This window comes from Salmo salar, chromosome ssa02, assembly GCF_905237065.1.
Source record: "Salmo salar chromosome ssa02, Ssal_v3.1, whole genome shotgun sequence".
In the NCBI taxonomy this organism is placed as follows: domain Eukaryota; kingdom Metazoa; phylum Chordata; class Actinopteri; order Salmoniformes; family Salmonidae; genus Salmo; species Salmo salar.
Window position 1 is genome coordinate 71,469,434 of NC_059443.1, and position 21,306 is coordinate 71,490,739.

Below are 21,306 nucleotides of genomic sequence, written 5' to 3' on the forward strand. Positions count from 1 at the left end.
TTTTGTTACCAGTCAAAAGTTTGCACACACCTCATTTCAGGATTTTTCTTTACCTTTTTCTACATTGTAGAATAATAGTGAAGAGATCAAAACGATGAAATAACACATATGGAATAATGTAGTAACCAAAAAAAGTGTTCAACAAATCAAAATATATTTGCCAAGAGTGTGCAAAGCTGTCATCAAGGCAAAGGGTGGCTACTTTGAAGAATTTCAAATATAAAATATATTTTGATTTGGTTAACACTTTTTTGGTTACTACATGATTCCATGTGTTATTTGATAGTTTTATTCTACAATGTAGAAAATAGTAAAAAATAAAGAAAAACCCTGTAATGAGTAGCTGTGTCCAAACTTTTGACTGGTACTGTATATACATTCATACACACCACATTCACAGACAGACACTCCCAAGACCCTGCAAGAGAAAAGGTACACACACTCATCCAAATCGGTTTTGGATGCTAGACACACACTCAAGGGTCCGTCCAGACTCAGTCATCGAAGCGCACCGATCGGGTTGTGTTGATGTCAATCGAGAACTTCTTATTGGACGGCGCTGAGAACCCAAGTCCCGCCCCCTTTCCCGTGAAGTCCATGCGGCGCGACTGAGCGCGCTCAAACTCCCCCAGTAGGCCTTGCTGCAAGCTCTGCTGTCCGTCTTTAGTCAGCGCCATGTTGGCCCGCCCTCCCGTCGCACCGCTCGCTGCCATTGGCTGCCCGCCCTTCTTGAAGCCGCCCATCAACCGCAGGAACTTATTGTGTTGGTCGGAACTGTCAAACTGGGCAGTGCCCCACTGGCCCAAACCCTGGAAGGGAAGAACGTCATATTTATATTCCACATAATGATTTGTAACAGAGAAGAGTTGGTATGTGACCCCAAATTTCAGATACACCTTGGTGTCCTGACATAAGAGTACTGACCGATGGTACCGGTTTGAGTAGGACTGGATTGGACTTCTGGTCGATCTCATTCTGCAGGGCCAGGCGTCTCCCCTATGGAATATAATAGGACCATCGTTTTATATGAAGGCCATGTTATATAGTACACAACATATACTCTATAGTCCATGTTATATAGTACACAACATATACTCTATAGTCCATGTTATAAAGTACACAACATATACTCTATAGGCCATGTTATATAGTACACAACATATACTCTCTTATATAGTACACAACATATACTCTATAGGCCATGTTATATAGTACACAACATATACTCTATAGGCCATGTTATATAGTACACAACATATACTCTCTTATATAGTACACAACATATACTCTATAGGCCATGTTATATAGTACACAACATATACTCTGTTATATAGTACACACATATACTCTATAGTCCATGTTATATAGTACACAACATATACTCTATAGTCCATGTTATAAAGTACACAACATATACTCTATAGTCCATGTTATAAAGTACACAACATATACTCTATAGGCCATGTTATATAGTACACAACATATACTCTCTTATATAGTACACAACATATACTCTATAGGCCATGTTATATAGTACACAACATATACTCTCTTATATAGTACACAACATATACTCTATAGGCCATGTTATATAGTACACAACATATACTCTGTTATATAGTACACACATATACTCTATAGTCCATGTTATATAGTACACAACATATACTCTATAGTCCATGTTATAGTCTATAACATGTGGTTGGTGATTATATTTACTGTACTCCTAGTCTAAAAAATAAAAATACTCAGTTATTGGCAAAAGATCTGATTATTGGCAAAACAGCAGAATCACTTTGCAGGCTTTGCAATCACTTGGGAGTATCCCTGACACAGACCAGGGTATTACTTAATCAGTATAGAGCATTTATATTGGTTGGTGTGTGTCCAATATGTTTGACTGCAGCATTGTGTTAATCAATGACAACAGCATTCACTAATAAGCATTTGTATAATATAATGCATTCATATTTTATTCATATATAGTTACAAAAAACTCACTGCCACAGTCATACTCTGGACCTAGTTTTGTCCCGTGGAATAAATGTTGTGGATCTTAATGTTTTTCCCCATAATCCTGGACTATCGGACCACCATTTTATTACGTTTGCAATCGCAACAAATAATCTGCTCAGACCCCAACCAAGGAGCATCAAAAGTCGTGCTATAAATTCTCAGACAACCCAAAGATTCCTTGATGCCCTTCCAGACTCCCTCTGCCTACCCAAGGACGTCAGAGGACAAAAATCAGTTAACCACCTAACTGAGGAACTCAATTTAACCTTGCGCAATACCCTAGATGCAGTTGCACCCCTGAAAACTAAAAACATTTGTCATAAGAAACTAGCTCCCTGGTATAAAGAAAATACACGAGCTCTGAAGCAAGCTTCCAGAAAATTGGAACGGAAATGGCGCCACACCAAACTGGAAGTCTTCCGACTAGCTTGGAAAGACAGTACCGTGCAGTATCGAAGAGCACTCACTGCTGCTCAATCATCCTATTTTTCCAACTTAATTGAGGAAAATAAGAGCAATCTGAAATGTATTTTTGATACTGTCGCAAAGTTAACTAAAAAGCAGCATTCCCCAAGAGAGGATGGCTTTCACTTCAGCAGTAATGAATTCATGAACTTCTTTGAGGAAAAGATCATGATCATTAGAAAGCAAATTACGGAGTCCTCTTTAAATCTGTGTATTCCTCCAAAGCTCCGTTGTCCTGAGTCTGCACAACTCTGCCAGGACCTAGGATCAAGGGAGATACTAAAGTGTTTTAGTACTATATCTCTTGACACAATGATTAAAATAATCATGGCCTCTAAACCTTCAAGCTGCATACTGGACCCTATTTCAACTAAACTACTGAAAGAGCTGCTTCCTGTGCTTGGCCCTCCTATGTTGAACATAATAAACGGCTCTCTATCCACCGGATGTGTACCAAGCTCACTAAAAGTGGCAGTAATAAAGCCTCTCTTGAAAAAGCCGAATCTTGATCCAGAAATTATAAAAAACTATCGGCCTATATCGAATCTTCCATTCCTCTCAAAAATTTTAGAAAAAGCTGTTGCGCAGCAACTCACTGCCTTCCTAAAGACAAACAATGTATACGAAACGCTTCAGTCTGGTTTTAGACACCATCATAGCACTGAGACTGCACTTGTGAAGGTGGTAAATTACCTTTTAATGGCATCAGACCGAGGCTCTGCATCTGTCCTCGTGCTCCTAGATCTTAGTGCTGCTTTTGATACCATCAATCACCACATTCTTTTGGAGAGATTGGAAACCCAAATTGGTCTACACGGACAAGTTCTGGCCTGGTTTAGATCTTATCTGTCAGAAAGATATCAGTTTGTCTCTATGAATGGTTTGTCCTCTGACAAATCAACTGTACATTTCGGTGTGCCTCAAGGTTCCATTTTAGGACCACTATTGTTTTCACTATATATTTTACCTCTTGGGGATGTCATTCGAAAACATAATGTTAAATTTCACTGCTATGCGGATGACACACAGCTGTACATTTCAATGAAACATGGTGAAGCCCCAAAATTGCCCTCGCTAAAAGCCTGTGTTTCAGACATAAGGAAGTGGATGGCTGCAAACATTCTACTTTTAAAATCGGACAAAACAGAGATGCTTGTTCTAGGTCCCAAGAAACAAAGAGATCTTCTGTTGAATCTGACAATTAATCTTGATGGTTGTACAGTCGTCTCAAATAAAACTGTGAAGGACCTCGGCGTTACTCTGGACCCTGATCACTCTTTTGAAGAACATATCAAGACTGTTTCAAGGACAGCTTTTTTCCATCTACGTAACATTGCAAAAATCAGAAACTTTCTGTCCAAAAATGATGCAGAAAAATTAATCCATGCTTTTGTTACTTCTAGGTTGGACTACTGCAATGCTCTACTTTCCGGCTACCCGGATAAAGCACTAAATAAACTTCAGTTAGTGCTAAATACGGCTGCTAGAACCCTGACTAGAACCAAAAAATGTGATCATATTACTCCAGTGCTAGCCTCCCTACACTGGCTTCCTGTTAAGGCAAGGGCTGATTTCAAGGTTTTACTGCTAACCTACAAAGCATTACATGGGCTTGCGCCTACCTATCTTTCCGATTTGGTCCTGCCATACATACCTACACGTACGCTACGGTCACAAGACGCAGGCCTCCTTATTGTCCCTAGAATTTCTAAGCGAACAGCTGGAGGCAGGGCCTTCTCCTATAGAGCTCCATTTTTATGGAATGGTCTGCCTACCCATGTGAGAGACGCAGACTCGGTCTCAACCTTTAAGTCTTTACTGAAGACTCATCTCTTCAGTGGGTCCTATGATTGAGTGTAGTCTGGCCCAGGAGTGTGAAGGTGAACGGAAAGGCTCTGGAGCAACGAACCGCCCTTGTTGTCTCTGCCTGGCCGGTTTCCCTCTCTCCACTGGGATTCTCTGCCTCTAACCCTATTACAGGGGCTGAGTCACTGGCTTACTGGTGTTCTTCCATGCCGTCCCTAGGAGGGGTGCGTCACTTGAGTGGGTTGAGTCACTGACGTGGTCTTCCTGTCTGGGTTGGCGCCCCCCCTTGGGTTGTGCCGTGGCGGAGATCTTTGTGGGCTATACTCGGCCTTGTCTCAGGATGGTAAGTTGGTGTTTGAAGATATCCCTCTAGTGGTGTGGGGGCTGTGCTTTGGCAAAGTGGGTGGGGTTATATCCTGCCTGTTTGGCCCTGTCCGGGGGTATCATTGGATGGGGCCACAGTGTCTCCTGACCCCTCCTGTCTCAGCCTCCAGTATTTATGCTGCAGCTAGGGTCAGTCTGTTATATCTGGAGTATTTCTCCTGTCTTATCCGGTGTCCTGTGTGAATTTAGGTATGCTCTCTCTAATTCCCTCTTTCGGAGGACCTGAGCCCTAGGACCATGCCTCAGGACTACCTGGCATGATGACTCCTTGCTGACCCCAGTTCACCTGGCCATGCTGCTGCTCCAGTTTCAACTGTTCTGCCTGCAGCTATGGAACCCTGACCTGTTCACCGGACGTGCTACCTGTCCCAGACCTGCTGTTTTCAACTCTCTAGAGACAGCAGGAGCGGTAGAGATACTCTCAATAATCGGCTATGAAAAGCCAACTGACATTTACTCTTGAGGTGCTGACTTGTTGCACCCTCGACAACTACTGTGATTATTATTATTTGACCATGCTGGTCATTTATGAACATCTTGGCCATGTGCTGTTATAATCTCCACCCGGCACAGCCAGAAGAGGACTGGCCACCCCTCATAGCCTGGTTCCTCTCTAGGTTTCTTCCTAGGTTTTGGCCTTTCTAGGGAGTTTTTCATAGCCACCGTGCTTCTACACCTGCATTACTTGCTGTTTGGGGTTTTAGGCTGGGTTTCTGTACAGCACTTTGAGATATCAGCTGATGTAAGAAGGGCTATATAAATACATTTGATTTGAAAATCAATATACAAATGTTTAATTCAGACCAGGAAGAAATTACATTTCTCTTTCTCACAGTGACAGAGAGATGGAACGGAGACTTGGATTGGTGGACTGGCAAGTGGGATTCACAGGATCCAAATAGATCTAATTGGTCGTTAGCGATCTACCTGATCAATATTGATCTCGAAGGCGTTTCCCCTGGTCTCTGACAGGAAAACCACGTCCGTCTGGTCCCTCTGGGGGTTGGAGCAAAACAACATATCAGACAACTACAGACCTTCATACTGATACTGTCAGCGTTTTAATACCTTTAAGTAGAAACAATTAAGTAAGAAAGTCAACACTGTTTTACCCATTCAATTGTTGTGAGCATATATTAATTTAACAGTTAACTATTCTGTTAGTCAGCACCTCCAGCATTTTGGGTGTGTGTCAGCGCATGCTTTTTACAATACTTTCAACAAGGACCCCCCTTTCAAATGGCTCTAGAATCAGGGCCACCTTCCATAGGCAAACATTGTGGACCGTTTCAGACAGAAATGTCAGGAATAGAGCCGACATGATTCCTCATTCTACATGTCAGAGAGACATGTTTGTTCTACATCATATATGTCTATCTGAACGTTCCACAATGTTGTACCTTGCTGAAGGAGACCCATGATTTGATAACCTCTTCACCTCTGACCCTTAACCCCTTTAACTCACCTCCTGGTCTTCAGGGGTGCAGCTCTCCACCTTTATCTTCTTTTTCCCCTTCGTCATAATCTTCTTCCCTTTCTTGTGAGGGGTGCTGTCCTCCATTTCTGTCTCTACCTCAGAGGAGCTCTTCTTCACCTTCTTTTTCCTTCCCTCGCTCTCTCCGTCCTCCGACTGTTCCACTACTCCTTTCGTATCCACCCTTTTCATATGTTTGTGCTTTTGCTTGTCCACCACCATCACATCCTCCTTCTCTGTTAGTGCAGAGGCCTTTCTCTTCTCTTTCTTCATCTTGCCCTCCTTTCCTTCCGTCTCCATGGTGGTGTCTGCAGCGCTGCTGGAGAATTTGGGTTTCTTCTTTTTGGTGTTATTCTGTTCCTCCTCCTGTACTGCTACTGTGGCCTCAGCTCCTTTCTTCTTCTTTACTACCATTTCTTTCTCTGCCTCTCCGCTCTCTCTCTCTTTCGTCTCTCCTTTCTTCTTCTTTACTACCATTTCTTTCACTGCCTCTCCGCTCTCTCTCTCTTTCGTCTCTCCTTTCTTCTTCTTTACTACCATTTCTTTCTCTGCCTCTCCTTTCTCAGCGACTGCTCTCTTCTTACCCTTCTTCTTCGTCTCCCCCTCCTGACTCTCCTCAGTTGGTTCAGCAGCTTTAGGGATCTTTTTCACTTTCTTTTCTTCCTCTGTTTTTCCCTTCTTTTTCTTGCCTTTCTTTATTTCTATCATCTCTCCTTCCTCTACCTTGACAACGCTGATCTCTGTCTCTTCTGCCTGAGAGAGCTTCTTTTTTTTCTGCTTTGGCCCATTTTCCACTACTCCTTTCTCGTCCTTTAATTCACTCTGTTCTGTCTCTACCTCCGTTTTGACAGTGTTAACACCTTTCTGCTTTTTCTTCTTCTGGCCGCACCCTCCGTCATTTCCATTAGTCATGGCTTCCTCAGCGTTGGTCCCAGACGACAACTTCTTCTTCTTCCCTTTCTTTTTCTCCTGCTCTCCTTCCGTATTCCCCCCTTCCCCATTGGATGACACCTGCTCTTCTTCTACCAGAGTCTCTCCTTTCGTCTTCTTTTTCTTCTTCACTCCTTCGTTATTCCCCTGGTTTATGGAAGTGTTTTCTGAGATCTCTTCCTCAGCGTGGGTGTCCTTCCCACTCTTCTTGTTCGTCTTCTTCATGGTAACCATCCTGTTGCCTGTGTCGGCTTGGACCATCTGAGAAAAATAAACATCCCACAATATGTATCTGTTTGAAAGAAGCAGTCACTTCAAAGGACATAGTAGAGAATGATTTTAGGTTTAAAATGGACACAATATTGATTTTGACAGCGTGTGTCCTAAATGGAACCCTATTTTCTATATAGTGCACTTCTTCTGACCCAATGTGTCCTGGTTCAAAGGTGGTGCACTAAATAGGGGATATGGTGGCATTTGGGATGCAGGCAGTGTCATTTTGGAGAGCAACACAGAACCAGATACTAACCAGTGATCTGACTGAAACCGTGGACTGGGACTCCTTGTCTATCTCCCTCTGTAGGGCCAGACGTTGAGCCTACAGGGGATAACGCCTGGATTAAAAACTAACAGTACACTTTTACAGTAGATGTTGGCTAAAGTACTATGTTTCATAGGTTGTCTATCCAAATTGGCAGCCAATCCCAGCACATGTGGAGGAAGGTGTTTTATAATCAGTGATTCACATACACTGACTGGTGATCAATTGATGATTGTTGTTGATGCGATTTGATCAATTGATAATGTGATTTATTTTATGGTGATCTCATCTAACGTTAGCTACCTGATCAATAAAGACCTTTGCCACGGTGTTGCATCTTCCTGTCTTCTCGGACACGAAAACCACTTCGTCATGAAAAGCCGTCTGCAGATTCAAACACTGCCAGTTCAGTTAACGCAGGTAAGTTATACAAAACAATAACATTTACCAGTCTATTTGCCTATGTTATAATGTACTTTGCAAAACAGCTTGATCAGTGTAAGTCAAGTTATGCTAGCAAGCAGCATCGATTGAATGTGTGCATGGGGTGTTAGGGTTAGCTAGCTTGCCATGTTAGCTGGCCAAATAATCCGTCACCGGTGATAAAACACGTTGCAACGGGTGAACACAGCAATTCGCTACTTGGAAGACTACTTGAACGTTTCATCATTCAATATTTAGAAATAACGGCATTAAAGTTGACTTACTTTGAAGACTCACGTAGAAACGTGTGTACACCAGTGCTGTACTGCTCCTTGACCCGGAAATACTGTCAGATAATCTTCTAGTAATCGTCCTCGTGTGTCTATAGCAACAAAGCTCAACGGCACGCTCCTCCTGTCGCTCTGTCCTATCTCCTGATTCTCTCCCTTCTTTACACCTCGTATTTTCTTTATCTTTCTCTCTCTCATATGCTGTGTGTGTGTGTGTGAGAGAGAGTCAAATGGTTCTCTCTCTCAAAAACGTGCAGAATAACAAAACATATTCAATCAAGTTGCAGAGCTCTTGGAAAGCCCATGTGCTTATTACTCCACTACTTTTGACCCATTTGGGATGCAACCATGCAGTGTGGGCAAACACTCACTCCATAATTTGCTCACACACATACATTTATACTGACTCTACACACTGCTGCTGTTCTGCTGTTCTGTTTATCATATATCCTGATACCTAGTCACATTACCCCTATACATATCTACCTCTATAGATCCAGTATCCCTGTACATTATAATATGGTACTGACCCTGTATATAGTATGTTTACCACTATACATATCTACCTCTATAGATCCAGTATCCCTGTACATTATAATATGATACTGGAACTGACCCTGTATATAGTATGTTTACCACTATACATATCTACCTCTATAGATCCAGTATCCCTGTACATTATAATATGGTACTGACCCTGTATATAGTATGTTTACCACTATACATATCTACCTCTATAGATCCAGTATCCCTGTACATTATAATATGATACTGGAACTGACCCTGTATATAGTATGTTTACCACTATACATATCTACCTCTATAGATCCAGTATCCCTGTACATTATAATATGGTACTGACCCTGTATATAGTATGTTTACCACTATACATATCTACCTCTATAGATCCAGTATCCCTGTACATTATAATATGATACTGGAACTGACCCTGTATATAGTATGTTTACCACTATACATATCTACCTCTATAGATCCAGTATCCCTGTACATTATAATATGGAACTCACCCTGTATATAGTATGTTTACCACTATACATATCTACCTATATAGATCCAGTATCCCTGTACATTATAATATGGTACTGACCCTGTATATAGTATGTTTACCCCTATACATATCTACCTCTATAGATCCAGTATCCCTGTACATTATAATATGGAACTCACCCTGTATATAGTATGTTTACCACTATACATATCTACCTTTATAGATCCAGTATCCCTGTACATTATAATATGGTACTGACCCTGTATATAGTATGTTTACCACTCTACATATCTACCTCTATAGATCCAGTATCCCTGTACATTATAATATGGTACTGACCCTGTATATAGTATGTTTACCACTCTACATATCTACCTCTATAGATCCAGTATCCCTGTACATTATAATATGATACTGGAACTGACCCTGTATATAGTATGTTTACCACTATACATATCTACCTCTATAGATCCAGTATCCCTGCACATTATAATATGGTACTGGAACTGACCCTGTATATAGTATGTTTACCACTATACATATCTACCTCTATAGATCCAGTATCCCTGCACATTATAATATGGTACTGGAACTGACCCTGTATATAGTATGTTTACCACTATACATATCTACCTCTATAGATCCAGTATCCCTGTACATTATAATATGGTACTGGAACTGACCCTGTATATAGTATGTTTACCACTATACATATCTACCTCTATAGATCCAGTATCCCTGTACATTATAATATGGTACTGGAACTGACCCTGTATATAGTATGTTTACCACTATACATATCTACCTCTATAGATCCAGTATCCCTGTACATTATAATATGGTACTGACCCTGTATATAGTATGTTTACCACTATACATATCTACCTCTATAGATCCAGTATCCGTGTACATTATAATATGGTACTGGACGACCCTGTATATAGTATGTTTACCACTATACATATCTACCTCTATAGATCCAGTATCCCTGCACATTATAATATGGTACTGAGACCCTGTATATAGTATGTTTACCCCTATACATATCTACCTCTATAGATCCAGTATCCCTGTACATTATAATATGGTACTGCACCCTGTATATAGTATGTTTACCACTATACATATCTACCTCTATAGATCCAGTATCCCTGCACATTATAATATGGTACTGGAACTGACCCTGTATATAGTATGTTTACCCCTATACATATCTACCTCTATAGATCCAGTATCCCTGTACATTATAATATGGTACTGACCCTGTATATAGTATGTTTACCACTATACATATCTACCTCTATAGATCCAGTATCCCTGCACATTAAAATATGGTACTGGAACTGACCCTGTATATAGTATGCTTACCACTATACATATCTACCTCTATAGATCCAGTATCCCTGTACATTATAATATGGTACTGACCCTGTATATAGTATGTTTACCACTATACATATCTACCTCTATAGATCCAGTATCCCTGCACATTATAATATGGTACTGGAACTGACCCTGTATATAGTATGCTTACCACTATACATATCTACCTCTATAGATCCAGTATCCCTGTACATTATAATATGGTACTGACCCTGTATATAGTATGTTTACCACTATACATATCTACCTCTATAGATCCAGTATCCCTGCACATTATAATATGGTACTGGAACTGACCCTGTATATAGTATGCTTACTTACTTTATTATGTTCTTCTTATTTCTTATTTTTTATTTACTGTGTGTTTTTGTTCTACCCTGTTATTCTCAGTATTACATTGTTATTGATTACTGCATTGTTGGGCTTTGAGCTGGGCAATAAATGTATTTTACTGTCCTTGTGCACGTGACATTAAAAACCTCTAGCTTTATGGAACCCAAATAGACTCTGTTACCAACAGCAGAGGGCGTTAGGCTGCTGTAGCCTAGCTGTTACGTGTGTCCAGTATGGCATCCTATTCCCTATATAGTGGACTACGTTTGACCAGGATGCCATTCAGGATGCTGCTGTAGCCTAGCTGTTACACGTGTGTCCAGTATGGCATCCTATTCCCTATATAGTGGACTACGTTTGACCAGGATGCCATTCAGGATGCTCACTAGCAAAGCCTGTAGCTTATTAAAACGGTCAGCTCATGACAGTCACTTACCATGCCAGTGGCTTTTACCAGAGATAGATACAAGCCCTAAGCCTACAAGGTTTGGAACCTTTTCTGTTTTAAGCTTTCCATGCTACATACTATTATTACCAAGACAGCACGGCTGCTGCAAGGTATATCATGTTAAAACGCAAACAATCTGTCATTTTAGATAGAAGCAAAATAAACCTTCCAAACAGTTTAATATAGAAATGTTTCTGCCTTCAAATTTGCATGCTACAAAGCCTTCTACAGACACCTCAATAATGTGTCGATCCAAACAGTTTAATCTATAATCTATATTTTATTTAATTGAGTTTGTGTGAGAATTGTGTTTAAGAGACATGCAACCAAGCCCTCCTCTCTATCAGGACATAGGATGATAATATAATAGCCTTATACAGGAGTACACGACTGGTCAGAGTAAAGCCACTAATACCAATCCCCCCTATCAGTTTCCCTAAATGGGTTATTCCAAGGTTAGAGCACCATAGGGATTAAGAGGCAGCAGATTAGTCCAATCAAGGACAATAGGTTGCCTCACTGTTCAGGTGTTGGGAGATAAAACACGCAAAGAGCAAAGAAGAAGTCTCTGAAATGTATAACGTTAGTATGAGGTGCAGATCCTACCATTAATTCATATACTGTATATTCTGCCAAATAATCATACTGATATTGCACTCCCTGTTAAAAACTCTCAAAATGTATTACAACAACCCCATAACAAAACTACTGATTACATAGAACCACACCAAAAAAATACAGTACTCGTTTGTGACACCAATAATAAATTCAATTTCACTATCATTACATTCACCATAGAAATATGCCATACGAACGTTATATCCCAAATAGTGACAGCAGAGATTAACTTAATAAAGTGCTTGATCACAACAACTCCGGTGCACCAAACACAAAGCCGAGAGTCTTAGAAAAAACACTTGTTTACGTGTCCCAACACATCTAATAGAGTCATAATCATCATCAATAGGAGCAACTCTCGTGTTCCGCATCCCAAATGGCACCCCATTCTCTACATAGTGCACTACTTTAGAACCCTCTGGATCCTGGTCAAGGAAATAGAATGCCATTTGAGACGCGTCACACAGAGTCTGTAGAGAACATGAGTGGGCAGGCGAGGTTAGTGAGCACGGTGGATGGATGGAATTGACATAAATACTGAATGCCTCCAGAATGGAACCCTATTCCTTATAATGCAGTGCTTCAACCAGAACCAGAACCACACGGCTCTGGCCAACAGTAGTGCACTTTATAGGCAATAGAGTTCTATTTGGGACTGACCACTGTTCTGGTGTGTCATATAGGCTTTCCCCCCCCCTTTTTAAAACAACAAAACAGAAAAGATAAAAATATTTTTAAAAACAGAAGTCTGCATTACTGTATCCCAAATGGAACTCTATTCCTATGTAGTGCACTACTTTTGACCTGAGCCGGTGCCATTTGGGACGCAGCCGATAACTGTTCACTGAGCGAGCTTGACGTTCATCATCATCATTGGGGATACATTCCAGTCTGCATGGGTTAAGAAGGGGCAGGCAATGTCTTTGTTACCCATCTCTGAATCTCGTGCAGTCAATCCTGGAATGACATTTCTTTTGAGCACTGATCTCAAATCAGTTTTTCCCTTTTCCTCTCAATGACCAAAGTGTATAAAAAGTTAGTGTGAGCTGATCCTAGATCTGTGGCTAGGGGTAAATTCCTTGTTGCAGTGCTTTGTACAGTCAGTGGTGAGGTGAGGTAGAGGCATTGATGGGGTTATGAATGACATTGGAAACATTCCGGAGCATTCCGGCACCATAATATGCTGTGTTGCCATGGAGACCGGTTTCAAGGTTCCCCTCTCACCACAGCTGTCTCCCTGTGTAGTTCACCGGAGCGGTAGGCATCTGTTACAGACAGACAAGTGGTTAGGGGGTGTGTGTGTGTGTGTGTGTGTGTGTGTGTGTGTGTGTGTGTGTGTGTGTGTGTGTGTGTGTGTGTGTGTGTGTGTGTGTGTGTGTGTGTGTGTGTGTGTGTGTGCATATGTGTTAAATCAAATCAAATGTTATTTGTCACATGCGCCGAATACAACAAGTGTAGACTTTACCATGAAATGTTTACTTATGAACCCTTTCCCAACAATGCAGTTAAAAAGTAAGAACATTTGCAAATAGATACAAATAAAATATTAAGACAATAAAATAACAGTAACGATGTTATATACAGGCTATATAGAATGAGTACCGGTACCGAGTCAGTGTACTGGGGTAAGAGGTAGTTGAGTTAATATGTAATAATATAATATTATAAACTGGGTGGTTTGAGCCCTGAATGCTGATTGGCTGACAGCCAGGGTATATTAGACCGTATACCACGGGTATGACAAAACCGTATACCACGGGTATTTTCACTGCTCTAATTACGTTGGTAACCAGTTTATAATAACAATAAGGCACCTTGGGGGTTTGTGGTATATGGCCAATATTCCACGGCTAAGGTCTGTATCCAGGCACTCCGCGTTGCGTCGCTACTAAGAACAGCCCTTAGCCGTGGTATATTGGCCATATACCACACCCCCTCGGGTCTTATTGCTTAAATATAATATGAACATGGGTGTTGTGCGTTTTGTGTGTGTGAGATAAGACACACTAACCGTTCCTCCGTTCATCACCAGGGCCATCTCAGTGGGCTGGTACATGTGGCCTCTGAAGGGGATCCCAGGACGCATCCCCCCATGTCCGTTATGGTACGACCCACCTCTCAGTGCTGAGACTCGACCCAGGGAGAGAGCAAACACAAATCAAGTGGATGCTACTAATTAATCGTTAGTTTTTTTTTTTCTGTAGACAATCATTCTATTTAGACTTAAATCTTTTGCAAATACACAAACATTTGCATAAACCCACACATAGCCTTTCACACACACACACACACACACACACAGTGTACCTGCGCTGTGTTCCTCGATAGAGTAGGTCTGGTTATCTGCGTAGGGCCTGTGTGTGAGGGTGTGTGTAGGTAATGGCACCTCTTGTTGGAAGCAGGGCTGCAGGGGCTGGCTGGTGTCAAAGTAGTCCTGCTGACTGGGGACCGGCGGGTCCCTCAGACACAGGTGGGCTTCTGGGATAGCGTGAAATAACAGGATGATCCAACCTTGCGCCACCAAGGCAACTGCCAATGCCGGCTCATCCCAGTCCGGTCGCCGCCCTTCTCCACCACCCGACCACGCCCCCCTCAACGCCGCGTCGCCATAGAGATAGAGCACAAGCCAGGAGACCCATAGCAACAGGGACGCCAGGCAGGACAGGAAGAGCCATACGGCATTGCACTTCCAACGCCGCTCGCACCCTCCGTCACTACCCTCCTCTGCCTCGTCCTCTCCCCCTTCCCCTCCACACAACACCACAGCCAGGGAGAGGCCAAGCGCCGTCAGGAGCAGCCCCAGGGCGTAGCTGCAAACCAGGGCAAAGTCTAACGGTGGGTAGTCGCAGGCCCCGTGGCCCTCCCTCACCACTGTCAGCAGCAGCCACTCTCCAGAGATGATCCCCTGGACCAGGGCCAGGGCCATGCCAAGCCCAGCCAGGGAGCTCCCTTTGGGGCTAGACTTTCCAGACACCAGCCTCTTCAACCGCACCGCCTGGGCCAGGAGGCAGGAGAAGCACAGGGCGAACAGGGGGCCCCAGAGGACCCGGCGGACCACACACAGGGCCTCGTTACGCCCCACCAGGAAGACCAGGGACAGGGAGAAGAGAACCAAGAGGGAGGCCAGCAGGAGGAGAAGAGGACCCAGGCCGGAGCGCCGATCTGGGTCAAGGATGGAGTGGCGCTTGGCTAGGAGAACCACGGAGAGAACCAGGGAGGTGATGGCTCCACCACAGGCCACGGCCTCCAACACCACCCCCCACACAGACTCCAGGTCACACAACGTCCGGTAGAGGGGGTCCACGTTTACACCGCAACCCAGAGGAGGGGGAGGGGCCCGGCCGGGGTCGATGATGTCATCCTGGGAGTGCCCGCAGCCAATCAGAGAGAGGAGAAAGAGAAGGACGGGACTGAGGGCCATCTGAGATAGCGAGAGAGAAATTAAGAAGAAGAAGAAGAAGAGGGACGGAGAGAGAAGCAAAACGTTGTTACTGAATCATGTCAACAACACAGCACCAAAATGGCCTGTCTCTTGCTGTCACTTGTTTAGTCAGTGTATCATTCAGTGCTGGACCACAAGAGACTGTGGAATGAGTTTCTGCTAGAGGGAACTAACTGTTCCTGGTACATCTTTCATTTCACAAATATATCATTATTATGTAATGTCCTTTCTCTATCTCTAACTGCTTGGAAGCTCACACACACACACACACACACACACACACACACACACACACACACACACACACACACACACACACACACACATACAAACACTGAAATGCACACACACACACACACACAGCATGGCCCTCAGCAGCCCACTCAGCCTGTGCCAGCCAGGGCCATGGTTCCCATAGTAACGAGCAGCCAAGTGGGTTGGCCTACATAGCGGTGGGTTTTCACAACACAGGCTGAGTGACAAGTACACGCACACACACAAACACACAGACACACACAGTTCAACATTGTAAGAAAACACTTTTTTTTAAAGTGTCATGGCCTGGGGCGGGGCTACGATAGGGGCTATCAAAAAGTTGTAATTAAGCAATCAGTCTTTACATCTGACACCAAAAACAACAATAATCCATAAACTTACTCTGCATATTAATCCTTGAAATATTCATTTGTTCAATTATTGTGAACTGAACTCACCTTGAGAGATTAGTTGAATGTTCCGTTAGGTTACTTAATAACTTTCATGACTTGGTAAAAATAAAGAGGTCACATCTCTAGTCCCACATAGTCGATATCCAAAACTCATAATTCATCTTGTTAGTTCAACGACGTTTGTTCAGCAGACTCATTTAAGATCTTCTTCATTTACAGGCGACTACAAGGTGACCGTTAACTGACGTGTTGGCGAGCTGTGCGCACAGCAGATCGCACGCTCACCATAAATAACGGACTGTATAAAAGGTGAGTCACTCGTTGACTATTCAGTTTGTATTCCATCCGGTCCCCGGTGGCGCGAGCTGTGACGGTTATTAGGTCCGTTAAATTCACTCCTGTCTGTAGCATCTCTGGTGCGTTTCCATTATTTTCCCATGGTATCACGTTATATCACATCATTGTTTTGGCAATGCTACAGCGCGCTATGAGCACTCCAAAAAAGTGTCAGGTGCACGCTTGACTTCACTCCCCCACATAGCCAAATATAACAAACCTGACTAAAAGTTCTCTCTCTCTCTCTCTCTCTCTCTCTCTAAATCTGCGGGGGATGTAAACAGCAACTTGGTTGCAACTGTCGGCTTGAGGCTCACAGGGATGCTGCAATGCTACTTCCAAGCACTGCTCTCCTCTGCTCACCCACTGTCAGAAGTGCATTTACACTGGTCTTCCTCCATGCAGAGGTCAACAGTTCAGTATCCAGAGATTCCTCAACTACTCTATCACTTTCACAATGCAATAATAAAGTATATAATCAGACCGGCCTTTAATGTTGGTTCCTTACAAATGTAGCAGCTTTCAACTTTAAATGGTTTACATTTGACATGTTAGTCATTTAGCAGATGCTCTTATCCAGAGCGACATACAGGATCAATTAGGGTTACGTGACTTGCTCAAGGGCACATCGGCAGATTTGTCACCTAGTCATCTCAGGGATTCTAACTAACAACCTTTTGGTTACTGGTCCAATGCTCTTAACCGCTAGGCCACCTGCCACCCCCAAATACATTCATTCAATCAATCAACCGTTACAATCCCATATTAATAGTGGAATAATCCATCCCCACTTTCTTGTCCTCTTCCGTCCGACTGTCTCCTCCTGGAGGAAGGTTTCAAGGACAGCAAAAGTAGTGCACGATATAGGGAATAGGGTGCATGGTAAAGCCTCTTAGCAGAGACCTATAACAGAGACCTATATTCAATACAAGGTGAAACATCTTCAGAAGATTCAAATCAAAGGGGGAAACCAGAAGGCAGCTAGAGCAGGTATGCTGAGAGGAGAAGAGGAGAAGAGGAAGAGAGGAGGAGAGAAGGAGAAGAGTCCTGAACACAGGTGAGTGTCAGGTCCACATAACCACTGTCTCCTTAGTTTAGTGAGTGTCTTGGTCCAAAATGTCACCCTATTCCCTGTGTAGTGCACTACTTTAAACCAGAGTCCTATGGGCCCTAGTGCACTACATAGGGAATAGGGTGCCATTTGGGGACTGAGACAGGATGTCACGTAACAGAGAAAATCCATGAGTCAGCCGCATGCTGCTTTCTCCTTATACTGACATGGGGGTAATCCCCACTGTGTGTGTGTGTGTGTGTGTGTGTGTGTGTGTGTGTGTGTGTGTGTGTGTGTGTGTGTGTGTGTGTGTGTTTGCGTGCGTGTACGTACGTGCGTGTGTGTGTGAATAACATTACATGGACATGGGGGACCTGATCCTAGATCAGGACTCCTACCCTGAGACTGTTTATTAGTACAGACCCTGCACAGTACTGAGAGAGTAGTTACCTGGTCCTAGATCAGGACTCCTACCCTGAGACTGTTTATTAGTACAGACCCTGCACAGTACTGAGAGAGTAGTTACCTGGTCCTAGATCAGGACTCCTACCCTGAGAATGTTTATTAGTACAGCCCCTGTACTGTACTGAGAGAGTCAATACCTGGTCCTAGATCAGCACTCTTACCCTGAGACTGTTTATTAGTACAGCCCCTGTACTGTACTGAGAGAGTAGTTACCTGGTCCTAGATCAGGACTCCTACCCTGAGACTGTTTATTAGTACAGACCCTGCACAGTACTGAGAGAGTAGTTACCTGGTCCTAGATCAGGACTCCTACCCTTAGAATGTTTATTAGTACAGCCCCTGTACTGTACTGAGAGAGTCAATACCTGGTCCTAGATCAGCACTCTTACCCTGAGACTGTTTATTAGTACAGCCCCTGTACTGTACTGAGAGAGTCGTTACCTGGTCCTAGATCAGGACTCTTACCCTGAGACTGTTTATTAGTACAGCCCCTGTACTGTACTGAGAGAGTCGTTACCTGGTCCTAGATCAGCACTCCTACCCTGAGACTGTTTATTAGTACAGACCCTGTACTGTACTGAGAGAGTCGTTACCTGGTCCTAGATCAGGACTCTTACCCTGAGACTGTTTATTAGTACAGCCCCTGTACTGTACTGAGAGAGTCAATACCTGGTCCTAGATCAGCACTCTTACCCTGAGACTGTTTATTAGTACAGCCCCTGTACTGTACTGAGAGAGTAGTTACCTGGTCCTAGATCAGCACTCCTACCCTGAGACTGTTTATTAGTACAGCCCCTGTACTGTACTGAGAGAGTCGTTACCTGGTCCTAGATCAGCACTCTTACCCTGAGACTGTTTATTAGTACAGCCCCTGTACTGTACTGTACTGAGAGAGTCGTTACCTGGTCCTAGATCAGCACTCCTACCCTGAGACTGTTTATTAGTACAGCCCCTGTACTGTACTGAGAGAGTCGTTACCTGGTCCTAGATCAGCACTCTTACCCTGAGACTGTTTATTAGTACAGCCCCTGTACTGTACTGAGAGAGTCGTTACCTGGTCCTAGATCAGGACTCTTACCCTGAGACTCTTTATTTACTTATCGGCTTCCTATTTCGCACAAAGCCTCCTTCACTTATGCTGCTAAACATACCCTTGTAAAACTGACTATCCTACCGATCCTTGACTTCGGCGATGTCATTTACAAAATAGCCTCCAACACTCTACTCAGCAAATTGGATGCAGTCTATCACAGTGCCATCCGTCACCAAAGCACCATATACTACCCACCACTGCGACCTGTATGCTCTCGTTGGCTGGCCCTCGCTTCATATTCGTCGCCAAGCCCACTGGCTCCAGGTCATCTATAAGTCTTTGCTAGGTAAAGCCACGCCTTATCTCAGCTCACCCATCCGTAGCACGCACTCAAGCAGGTATATCTCACTGGTCATCCCCAAAGCCAACTGCTGCTTTGGCCGCATTTCCTTCCAGTTCTCTGCTGCCAGTGACTGGAACAAATTGCAAAAATCACTGAAGCTGGAGACTCATATCTCCCTCACTAACTATAAGCATCAGCTGTCAGAGCAGCTTACTGTTCATTGCACCTGTACATAGCCCATCTGTAAATAGCCCACCCAACTACCTCATCCCCATATTATATCTTTTTTTTTGTTCCTTTGCACCCCAGTATCTCTACTTGCACATCATCTTCTGCACATCTATCACTCCAGTGTTAATGCTAAATTGTAATTATTTTGCCACTATGGCCTATTTATTGCCTTACCTCCCCAATCTTACTACATTTGCACACACTGTATATAGATTTTTCTATTGTGTTATTGACTGTATGTTTGTTTTATTCCATGTGTAACTCTGTGTTGTTTGTGTCGCACTGCTTTGCTTTATCTTGGCCAGGTCGCAGTTGTAAATGGCCTGCCTGGTTAAATAAATGTGAAATAAAAAATAAATAAAAAATTAGTACAGACCCTGTACTGTACTGAGAGAGTCGTTACCTGGTCCTAGATCAGCACTCCTACCCTGAGACTGTTTATTAGTACAGCCCCTGTACTGTACTGAGAGAGTCAATACCTGGTCCTAGATCAGCACTCTTACCCTGAGACTGTTTATTAGTACAGCCCCTGTACTGTACTGAGAGAGTCGTTACCTGGTCCTAGATCAGCACTCCTACCCTGAGACTGTTTATTAGTACAGCCCCTGTACTGTACTGAGAGAGTCGATACCTGGTCCTAGATCAGCACTCTTACCCTGAGACTGTTTATTAGTACAGCCCCTGTACTGTACTGAGAGAGTAGTTAGGAGCAGTGATCTTAATGAATAGACAATAGAGTTCTTAATAGATGCCAGTAATAGAGGCTAAACATAGAAGGTTCCTGTCATCATCTCCAGTAGCTCTCACACACACACACACACACACACACACACACACACACACACGTCAGTAGTGCAGATTAGTGTGTCTAATAATGTCTCAACTAGCCTAGTAACAACATGATGACCTGAATGAATGGGGCCAGTGACGGACCACAAATTGTCCCAGGTATTTCGGACCATTTTGTTCCTCTGGGCCCCCACACTGGCCCATTTTGTTCCTCTGGGCCCCCGAGACCGGGCCTTTTTTTCCCTTGAAGCCCCCATTATAAGCCAAATAATGGTCATTCTGCAGAAGAAGAAAAAACTATCCAGACCGGCCCACTAGGCTACAGATGGACCTGCCCACCTGGCATTTGCCAGAATTGCCCTGTGGCCAATCCGTCCCTGAGTAGGTCTGAGAAGGAGAGCTCTGGGTGAATGGACTGATATGGCTTTATACAGTGTTGTGTCTTTCTCAAACTCAAAGCACTTTGCGTTTGTGTAACTCAACTCCAATGTGTAGCGATGTGTAAAGGTGTAGTGAACCGAAAATCAATCAGTCAATTTCAATGACTATGTGTGTCAGTTAACAACACTTAAAACAGTTCAACAAATTGCAAATCGGGATATAAGCACCATGCAACAGGTGTGAACGATGACGACCTCTGAGCAAAGGGGAGAGAGGGAGAGAGAGAGAGGGGGAGAGAGGGTGAGAGAGAGCGAGGGGGAGAGAGGGAGAGGGAGAGAGAGTGGGAGAGAGGGGGGAGAGAGAGGGCGGGGGAGAGAGACAGAGAGAGGGAGCGAGCGGGAGAGAGAGTGAGAGGGAGATTGGGAGAGCGAGAGCGAGATGGGGGAG

General features: G+C 43.5%; 2 protein-coding genes across 2 annotated transcripts; both read right to left on the reverse strand.

Annotated features, from left to right (window-relative positions):
• Positions 1-217: 217 nt before the first annotated feature.
• LOC106595916 (lysine-rich nucleolar protein 1) lies at positions 218-8,014 on the reverse strand. The gene is made up of 6 exons (XM_014182942.2): positions 7,920-8,014; positions 7,605-7,673; positions 6,137-7,336; positions 5,599-5,667; positions 925-996; positions 218-809 (listed from the first exon to the last, which is right to left on the reverse strand). Exons 3-6 carry the CDS (start codon positions 7,334-7,336, stop codon positions 495-497), a joined length of 1,656 nt encoding a protein of 551 aa, XP_014038417.2. The 5' UTR covers positions 7,605-7,673; positions 7,920-8,014; the 3' UTR covers positions 218-494.
• Positions 8,015-12,253: 4,239 nt separating this feature from the next.
• LOC106595904 (G-protein coupled receptor family C group 5 member B) lies at positions 12,254-17,624 on the reverse strand. The gene is made up of 4 exons (XM_045709422.1): positions 16,276-17,624; positions 14,428-15,541; positions 14,132-14,244; positions 12,254-13,385 (listed from the first exon to the last, which is right to left on the reverse strand). Exons 2-4 carry the CDS (start codon positions 15,539-15,541, stop codon positions 13,341-13,343), a joined length of 1,272 nt encoding a protein of 423 aa, XP_045565378.1. The 5' UTR covers positions 16,276-17,624; the 3' UTR covers positions 12,254-13,340.
• Between the last annotated feature and the right edge of the window lie 3,682 nt (positions 17,625-21,306).

Bases quoted from the DNA above. Each gene is read 5' to 3' on its own strand.
- LOC106595916 (XM_014182942.2), bottom strand. From the start codon at position 7,336: ATGGTCCAAGCCGACACAGGCAACAGGATGGTTACCATGAAGAAGACG. The intron at 997-5,598 runs GTAGATCGCTAA...TATATTCCATAG, and splicing joins TCGAGATCAATATTGATCAG to GGGAGACGCCTGGCCCTGCA. The intron at 810-924 runs GTCAGTACTCTT...CTTCCCTTCCAG, and splicing joins TACTCAAACCGGTACCATCG to GGTTTGGGCCAGTGGGGCAC.
- LOC106595904 (XM_045709422.1), bottom strand. From the start codon at position 15,541: ATGGCCCTCAGTCCCGTCCTTCTCTTTCTCCTCTCTCTGATTGGCTGC. The intron at 14,245-14,427 runs GTACACTGTGTG...GTCGAGTCTCAG, and splicing joins TATCGAGGAACACAGCGCAG to CACTGAGAGGTGGGTCGTAC. The intron at 13,386-14,131 runs GTTAGTGTGTCT...TGTCTGTAACAG, and splicing joins TGGTGATGAACGGAGGAACG to ATGCCTACCGCTCCGGTGAA.